The sequence below is a fragment of the Aulostomus chinensis genome, chromosome 17 (genome assembly GCF_037954235.1).
Source record: "Aulostomus chinensis isolate RoL2024-O1b breed Wild chromosome 17, RoL_Achi_v1.0, whole genome shotgun sequence".
NCBI lineage: Eukaryota > Metazoa > Chordata > Actinopteri > Syngnathiformes > Aulostomidae > Aulostomus > Aulostomus chinensis.
Window position 1 is genome coordinate 2,153,249 of NC_141336.1, and position 8,692 is coordinate 2,161,940.

General features: G+C 51.8%; 1 protein-coding gene across 1 annotated transcript; it reads right to left on the minus strand.

Moving 5' to 3' along the window:
* Nucleotides 1-719: 719 nt before the first annotated feature.
* On the minus strand, nucleotides 720-7,593 carry vsnl1b (visinin-like 1b). Its single transcript, XM_086183592.1, has 4 exons — nucleotides 7,253-7,593; nucleotides 5,664-5,830; nucleotides 5,315-5,530; nucleotides 720-2,987 (listed from the first exon to the last, which is right to left on the minus strand). Exons 2-4 carry the CDS (start codon nucleotides 5,823-5,825, stop codon nucleotides 2,790-2,792), a joined length of 576 nt encoding a protein of 191 aa, XP_086039718.1. The 5' UTR covers nucleotides 5,826-5,830; nucleotides 7,253-7,593; the 3' UTR covers nucleotides 720-2,789.
* Between the last annotated feature and the right edge of the window lie 1,099 nt (nucleotides 7,594-8,692).

Genomic DNA, 8,692 nt, shown 5'->3' on the forward strand with positions numbered 1-8,692 from the left:
GTACTCACAGATAAGTGTCTTGAGCTCCTGCAGATGTATTTTCCCTCCTGCAGTATTTTTTTTGTGTGACTCCAGAATGCAGAAAGAACCAGCTACATATATTTAGCTTGAAGCTAATGCTACCCCATAGCCACCGACGACTAACAACAGTAGAACTCCCCCCAAAAACATGAGCAACTCCCCAGGTGATCCACGCTCCTTTATCCGGCTGTGTGATTGGTAACCCTCTCACACTTTGATCTGAGGTCAAACACTCAGACCCCCAAACTAGAACCTTTGCAGGTTTGTCTCTTCATCTGTCAGGAGCCGATGTTCCACAGCATCAGAACAGGTTTGGGCTCGCTGTGGTTCTGCGTGCCCTCCATCCTCACGCTGCACACCAGCCCCGGGGGGCTCACATGGCTACAGCGCTCAAAGTGCTTGACAGCGTTGCCTCGTTCCCACCCTGGAACGCTGATGGAGGAGGCCGGAAGGATAATAAAGAAACCATGAAGGATGTCCGATTAACTGGAAGCCTCAAGCCTGATCTCAGGGATTCATCCCTCAGAGTCTCATCTGGGGGGCACTGACCTTCAGCCCCAGGGGTCCCTTCTACCCCCACAAATACACAGCAAAACAAAATGACGGTGGATTTTGCCTCCGTCAGTGGTGCTTAAAACATTTCTGCTGGTCTCGTAATGTCAGACGTGAACAGCAGCAATTATCATAGCGGGCTAACATGATTTCATAGGACGACTTTATTAGTTTAGAAACAATTCAACCAATAGATGTCTTGAACTGATGAACATTTCTTCCTCCGTGTGACTTCTTAATGATTCCAGCATTCATATTTAGCTGATACTCGTGGGTGGAGGCTGATGGAGGCGAAGCAGGACTTTCCAGAACATCTCAGTTTGAGCTCTCAGAGGCTTCATTCAAAAGAATCCAAACGCTTTCCGTCCGGTTGCGAGCGCTCAAAATTCCTCGAACGCTTTGATTTGAGCTGAGAACTACAGATGAAGTCTGAGTTGTGTAACCGTTATTAATCTCTGTTAGCTTGCAGCTAACACGCGTGTGGCTAGCATTTCCTGAGTTCTGGAGTCATCGAGAGTTCACGGGAAAGGAATCAACGAGTTCAAGACATCTGAGCTTGTGACAAACGAACCCTGGCGTTTGCGCCGCCGTCAGTCATGAAGTGCTCCTGCTGGACTGGATCTTTTGAAAAAGCCTGTTGGTGGTTTATTCATTTTAATCACTACAGAAATAATCGTGGGTGCACACATGCCACATGTATAAAAGAATACAGTCACTTGTAATATGGTTTTTCATATTTGATATAAACATTTACTTGACAAAGATTTTGATATGGTGACTGGATTGAAATGTATAAATAACACAGACATAACAAATAAAATCTCATGTGGATGTGAAAGACCGAACAAAGCCTCGACCGCTGTTAGCCAACGACAGGCAGGCGCGAGCGTAGCTGAGCAGCAGGCGGCCAAACGTTACCACAGATCTCCAACCCACATCACCATCGTCAAGTTGCCATCTCACCCTGAAACCATCCTGCCAAAGCCTCCTCAAGCCTCTCTAGAAGGTCCTGCGTCAATAATGATTTCTGGAATAGATTAGAAGACCTTTCAATAAAAAGTTTCCATTTACAAAAGGTTGTAGACGTAGGAATGCAGTGTGTCCAGTAAACATATGTGCGGCGTTTTCCCCTTGTTGCAGGAAGTGGAGCCCCTCTCACAAGGTCCCCAGCCTCGAGAGCAAACTCCAAGCATCAAGGTCAAAGCCGGGACTGTATTCATTTTGCGGAGCTCTTGGTTACTGTAAACATGTCGATACGTTCTGAGCGAAGGATTTTAAAGTCTACATCAAATAAGCAGCCTAAAATGTGTCGCCAATTTTGTATCATGATGGGAAAGAATGGCAGCCTACTAACGACAGCAGGAATTTGGGCCTTCTCTCTAGATTCGGTGGCGATGGAGTCATGCTGGAATGCATGGATGTATCATCCCAGAGGTGGAACGTGATTGGATGTCTGTGTGGAAGCTCTTCCTCAGAGACGTAGCCCACTACTGCAATCCCAACATCCTTCGAATCGTGGAGTGTCACACATCTATCAATGGAGGGAAACATGCTCCCACATGAGGTGAAGGATGGCCGGATGAGTCACAGACTGTACATCCCATGCAACAATACTAAATGAATTTTGGAGGGTTTGTCTTTTATCACCACCTAAAGATGCAAAAGGTAAGAGATTATATTTTTGACACATAATATATGCATGCAAGAACCTACTCTTCTCGGTTCCATTGTGTGAAAACATCTGGAACAGACGGGAGCCTCTCTTTTCTCCGAGAGCTCTACAGGTCTGTGTAGTAGAGACACTTACAATTATCATAGGAATTATTGTTTTGTTACTATCATGTAAAGCGTACAGCAGTTGCAGCAGTGAACACTGGGGATCCTAAATACTGCAGGAACATGGGGGAGTGCAGCGCTCCTCTCGTATACAAGCTAGGAGCGGATGAGAATGTAGAGGGTTACTGTGCACAAATCACGTCGGCATGTTTGGAAATAGAAATGGATGATATCTTATCGCTATGTTCAAAATTATTCAGCATTTAACATTCTCATGCATACAACCACAAGAAGCGAGTCCATTGAAAAATAGTCCAAGCATTGTTTTTTTTCCTGTGGAAATGGCAGAGAACCTAATGAGACATTAAAACATGTGCTGCTGTCCAGAGTGTGTGGATACGGGGGGGGGGGGGGGGGGGGGGGGGCGAGCAGGGAGGGGCTCACTTCTGCATGTCACACTGCAACAGCAGCACGATGGACGGGTCGCTCTTCGCCGCCTCTTTGAACTCTTCCAAGGAGATCTGGTCGTCGTTGTTCTTATCCATTTTGCTGAAAATCTTGTCCACCCTCTGCTCTGGTGTCAAACCGTCCTCGTTCATCTTCATCATGATCACCGTGCCCACCATCTTGTAGATCGCCTGCAGGTGAGGCACAGCGGGAAATTAGCCAAGTGTTTACACGATGATGTGATGATAAGGACCCGTCGTGCGGGTCTGCAGACCTCTTCTCAAGGTCTCGGGTGCATTTTTTCTCAGTTGTGTCGGTCTTCACATGTCAGCGGGGGACTCGGGGAGGAAGACGTCAGCTCATTCATCTGTAAATGAATTTGGCTCCACAAACCATAAAGACTTCATATGCAAACAAACTTTGGGGGCTGAAAAGTTCTCTGCAGTCTGTGAGTCCTGGACCCTGAGACCATGCTGGGTTTGACTCGGTCTTGTCTTAGTCCTGGTACACCCTGGTGTTGGTCAGAGCTTAGACTGGGAGGTCTGGACTACACTAACAGGTGCTACCAGGTTTGTGGTCCAGACCTTTGACTGCCGACTGAGTCATCTGACATCATCATGACCTGAAACTGCAGGACCCGGCGAGCCAGTCAGCAGCACACACACACACACGCATGCACACGCACACACACACGCATGCACACACACACACACGCGCGCGCGCGCACACACACACACACACACACACACACACACAGAACCGGGTCAGTGCTTCAGGGATGAATAAGCGCATTCATCTCCTACTCCCTTCCGACTCTGTACTGGAACTGTGTGTTGTGTTGGTGGTGTTCGCTGTGCTGGTTGTGTACTGGTCCAGTCCTCATGCTCATATTAACCAGCCCAGCTACTTGGTGACCATGTCAGATGTGTTGGTCTCTCCTGATTGGCTGAGGCAGCTGGAGGGAATTTTCCACAGAAAACCTCTCACTATGATTTAATGCAAAAGACTACAGTATCAAAAATGCATCACTGCTTCATTATTAATGTTTTACTTTACGTCAGAGGGAACTAAAGCGAGCTTCTTGTCCGTGACGTAGAGGATTTTCAAACTCGCAGCTCCAGGTGAGTGTGCCTCGTGCTGTTTGTGGTCGCCCTGCCTGTGTTACTGCAGCAGAGCAGGCAGTCGGGCGTTTTCCTACCACAACAAAGCAGTGGATGTTGCAGTCTGCCAGTGTGGCCTGGCTGTGCCAACTCCTACAACTCAGAAGGAAATCTTTGACTGCGTTCTCCTTCTGCTCTGCTGCCTGCTTGCTGAGATCAAGTCCCGGCCTGGCGTGTTCATGGATTCGTCCTCCTGTACGAGGGGTTTTGCCGCCTCATATGCGCAGGGTAACTCCCTGCCTGTCCTTGTACCTGCTGAGTCAGTCCACCTTTACACCATCTTTGGTTTGTTGCTTCCCTGTGGTTCTGTCTGTTCTGCTCCCGTCCGTCTCTCCAAGCCTGTCTAGTCTGGCTTTGGTTTCCAAACCGCCGCGGCGCTTCCCTGGATCTTTTCCTGATCTACACCAGTCAGCTACAAGCGCCGCAATCTGCCTCGTTTTCAAGAACTGAACAGATCCAACTGTCTAAAATCGAATTAGCCAATTCCTGTAATCACACTCTCTGCTGCCAGCAGTTGTGTTCACTAGTTGACAAGTACAAGAGATGTCAGCTGATACCAGGCAACCACTTTATGGCTACGCCCCACAAAAATGATGTTCTAATACTGTTTTAATCTTGTTCGCCAGCATATCATGTAACCAGAGACTCAACAGAACACGACTGGGAAAGACTGAGGATTTACTCAGTTGAGATGCTGATGGGCTCGGCTTTATTCAGCCTCCTGACAGGAAAACTGGTGTCTGATGCAGCTGTTAGCGTTCGTCGCCACGGCGGACGCGCGCGTCTCTGAGCGCTTGACCAGTAGCAGGATGAAAATCTATGAGGCCTATTTGCACCAAGCTTGGTGGAGCTCAGGCCAATCAGAACCCACGAAATACTGGGGCAGACATACGTAACCCTAAAAAGAGGGTTTGGCTGAGCTCTTCAGTCTTAACGAACTTGTCGGCCAAAACAGGAGGAGGGCGGTGCTCTCGTTCCTCCTGGTTCTTGGTTCAGGCCACTGCAGATGTCAGGAACCGAATAAGCTAGAAAAATGGGTTGTTGTGTGGTTTCAAACTGTATTCAGTGGATATCCTGGATCCATTCAGTCAATGTATGTCAAAAGCACATGCTGCTAGCGAAGAGGGGCGCGAAACAGGACAGGGAGAGTGAAGATCCCGGTTGAATCTTCAGCTCTCTGCCACGTGGAGAAATAAATGAGGCCACCTGAACAGAAGACGTTCGTAAGAAAGCTCATTGATCATCAGCATGCATCCTCTCCCGCTGGGTCACAGCAGATTTACTTTACTGATTGTGCTTCTGAAAATGGCTCAATGTAATTCAATACAACTGCAGCAGGGCGGAGGAGCACCCCTCACCTCGATGATCTCCAGCATCTCCACTCTGGTGATTTTGCCGTCACCATCCAGGTCGTACATGTTGAAGGCCCAGTTGAGTTTCTGCTCAAAGCTCCCACGCGATGTGATGGACAGGGCGCAGATGAACTCTCGGAAATCAATCGTCCCGTCTCCGTTTTTGTCAAAGGTTCTGAAGGCATGTTGTGCAAATTTTGATGCATCGCCATAAGGGAAGAACTGTGAGAAATGAGGGGGAGACGAGCTTGTTAGGGTTCTATGCAGACAGAGAAACGGTTTCAGGGTGGAAAGCAGCCTGCGCGGCGCAGGTGCAGAGGAACCAGAGGAACCAGAGGACAGAGAGTTCCCACACCTTGACGTAGAGCTGCTGGAACTCCTCCAGGTTCAGCCTGCCACTGGGGCAGTCCTTCAGGAAGCCTTTGTACCACTGCTTCAGCTCATGCTCGTTAAACTCCGTGTTCTTCACCAGATCCTCCATCACCTCGGGAGTCAGCTTGCTGTTTTGCTTTCCCATGGTTCCTGAGGTGCAAGAGCACGTGAATAATGCATTTATCTATGCTTGAACGATGGTAGCAGCACTTCAAACACGACTACACACAGTAAATATGTGGGTTTCATGAGGGGGGATGAGCAGCAAATATTTCCCTGGTGCTCCTGTTTCTATTTCAGGCTTGTCTGTGGGCCCGGGTAGCGCTGACCTGGATCCTCACTGTCAGAACAGATCCAGTTCATCAAATGTTCGATGGCTGCTATCAAGTTTCCACTGCTGTCCTACAACCTGGCAGTGACAACAAAGCCAGCGCCTGGTAGCCAGAGAGGCCGCGCTGCAGTAGAGCCCGGGCCTGGTGCGGCTCAGCCTGCTGGAGAACCTGGATCCGAGCGGGTCTGGGAATGTTCTGGTGTTTCACGGAGTCACAGAGACAAACCTGGGCCCGAACAAGCACGGCAGCACCAGCAGGCTGTCAGAAGCACCGCTTCCATTAACCGCTGGGTCGTGATGAGGCGTTGAGAGGAATGCGTCAATTCTCGACCCCTCACTCAACACGCAGAGCGGCGCCGAGGCGGGGAAGTCCTCCCCTGGAGGCTCCGCGCGGTCCACGTCTCCGCAGCACGGCAGCGGGCTGCTCGGCTCCTCGGGGCTGCATTGACTCGGGCCTCCACAACAAACCGCTCTAACGCGCTGCAGCGCGAATCCGTGACAAGCTCAGCCTTTCACGTGCGTCAGCCACGAGCCGGAGAGCCGATCCGGGCTGGTAATCACCAGAACCGGCGCGGGTTCGGCCCCGGCGACGAGCCGCGGCGGATGACCTTGAGCGCAAACATTTTGCAGGAAGACGGGAGGATGTTTCCCGGAGCGCGGGGCCGAGGACACCACTCGGCGTCACGCAACTGCGGTGTTTTAGGGAATCAGCCCGCACTTAAGGCGCAGGCCTCAGGTGAGAGGGACCAGGTCTGCCTCCGCGACCAGGTCTGCCTCCGCGAAGGCCAACAGCTGCTGCTGAATCTGGCGCTTCGGGCAATGACATCCGAGTTACCGCTGTTCAACCCCGCCGCCTCCTGACAGGAGACGCGGCGGCGGCGCTGCATTCCGATGGAAACGACGCAGCGGGAGGATCTGCGGGTCAGAGATCCTCCCGCCAGCGCGTCTCTCCATCGGACCACTAAACATGTAGAAACCTCAAAGCCCCGGACGGAAACCGCAGCGGCTCCCTCCCTGCACGGCCGCGCTAAAACACGCATAACATCACTAGAACTGCGCAAACCGTGACGCCGCCTCGCGCTCACATCTGGTTCTTTTTTCTTTCTTTCTGGTTTTAATGTTACAGTTTGCGCAGGTACCCCCCCCCCCCATCCACCCGCTCAAACAAACACCAGGAAAATAAGAGCTCGATGAGAGCCATCATCCTCCTCATCCTCCTCATCCTCATCTGCAGCACTCACCCTGCTGCCGCGGCGTCTGGGTGGAATAAATCTGTCCCCGAACCGCAGAAAACCTCCTTCCGATGGAAACGTGCGTCCGGACGCGATGCTTCTCACTCGCCTTCCTGAAAACCACCTGCTCGTGTGATGCGTGGATGTTGGTTACTCCAGAGGAGGTGCAGCAGCAGGGAGCGATCCCACGCCAGTCTCTGGCTCTGCGACTGCACGAGCGCGGCGTCAGTCACCCGCCCGCCCGCTCGCGCGCATCACCGCCTGATCACAAGTTCTCCGCTCCGCCGCCGCGACCCGGCAGCGCCAGCGCGGGGACACGCGTTTAAAACGGCGGTCAGAAGAAAGAGCCGATGTCCGGGAGCCTAATGAGCCCCATTAAACCCCCCGGAACCAGAACCAAATTCACGGAGCCGAATCCCTCCATGAGAGGTCACGTGTTCACCGTTACCTGCCCCGCGCTCCTGAAGAAGTTTGTCCATCTCATCTGAGAAGCATCTTCGCTGGACTTTGGTTTCCAGACGTTTCGAACCCTGATGGACGGAAGCCCGGAAGGCCCCGCTAATTAGGCAGCAGCTCGTCGTTTCCCGCTTTTATCTCATTATCCAATGAAAATGGAGTTTCTTCCAGAGGCGAGGGCCAGAGCCGCTGCGTGGGGAGTAACTTTATTCTGGTTTTTACCTGGAAGTGGCTGGGTCCTCTCCATCACCTGAGATGAGGGGTTTCCTGCCTCCTGTCATGACGTCAGCCAGTGTTGCTGGACAGGTATGTTGTGTTTCTCAGCTCCTGTAAAGGGAGGGAAGCTGAGAGCCTTAACGTGTGAAAACAGCAGTGCTGCTCGTTTCTCTGCAAAATATTGTGAGTCCGTCAACAACGCCGATGGACACTCGCACAAACACAATCACATGACGAACAGCTGCAGTTGAGTGAGTGGCTCCAGGGCCCCAATGACAGGCCCTGACAGGGGAGGCCCCCCTGAACCCCTCAAATTCCGCCAAAATCCTACGTGGATGCGTGTTTGGTGCTCAGCCGCCGCGGTGGCAGCTCAGGAGCCCTCCAGCAGCCTGATGGTAAGATGGTAGTAGTAACACACTATGAGCCCCGCCGGGCGACTGAGTCTGGATCGGAACCACAGTACCTCCAGAACAGGTGCGTTAGGAAGCAGAGAAACCTGTGACAGCGTGCTCGTCTCAGTGGGAGGTCCCTGGACGCCAGTCTGGGAGCCGGGGACGGATGTAGGCCATGGGTGTTAAATCCTGTGTGTTGAATGATAACTGCTGGGCTATTTTTAAACCCGAGTCCATCTCTTATGGCTCTAAAATGATTAAACGGTGCAACTGTTACCGGAACTGTTCCAGAACTGTGAGAGCACTTCCACTGGCTGCTGTGACACAAATGTGATTGAGTCTAAACACAGGCGGATCCCTGCCCCCCCAGGCCGGTCGCTGCGGC

What these genes read in the sequence shown, in the direction of transcription:
- vsnl1b (XM_086183592.1), bottom strand. Translation starts at nt 5,825, where the DNA reads ATGGGAAAGCAAAACAGCAAGCTGACTCCCGAGGTGATGGAGGATCTG. An exon ending in TCCAGCAGCTCTACGTCAAG is followed by an intron (nt 5,531 to 5,663) that starts GTGTGGGAACTC and finishes CATTTCTCACAG; the next exon opens with TTCTTCCCTTATGGCGATGC. An exon ending in AGATGCTGGAGATCATCGAG is followed by an intron (nt 2,988 to 5,314) that starts GTGAGGGGTGCT and finishes CCTCACCTGCAG; the next exon opens with GCGATCTACAAGATGGTGGG.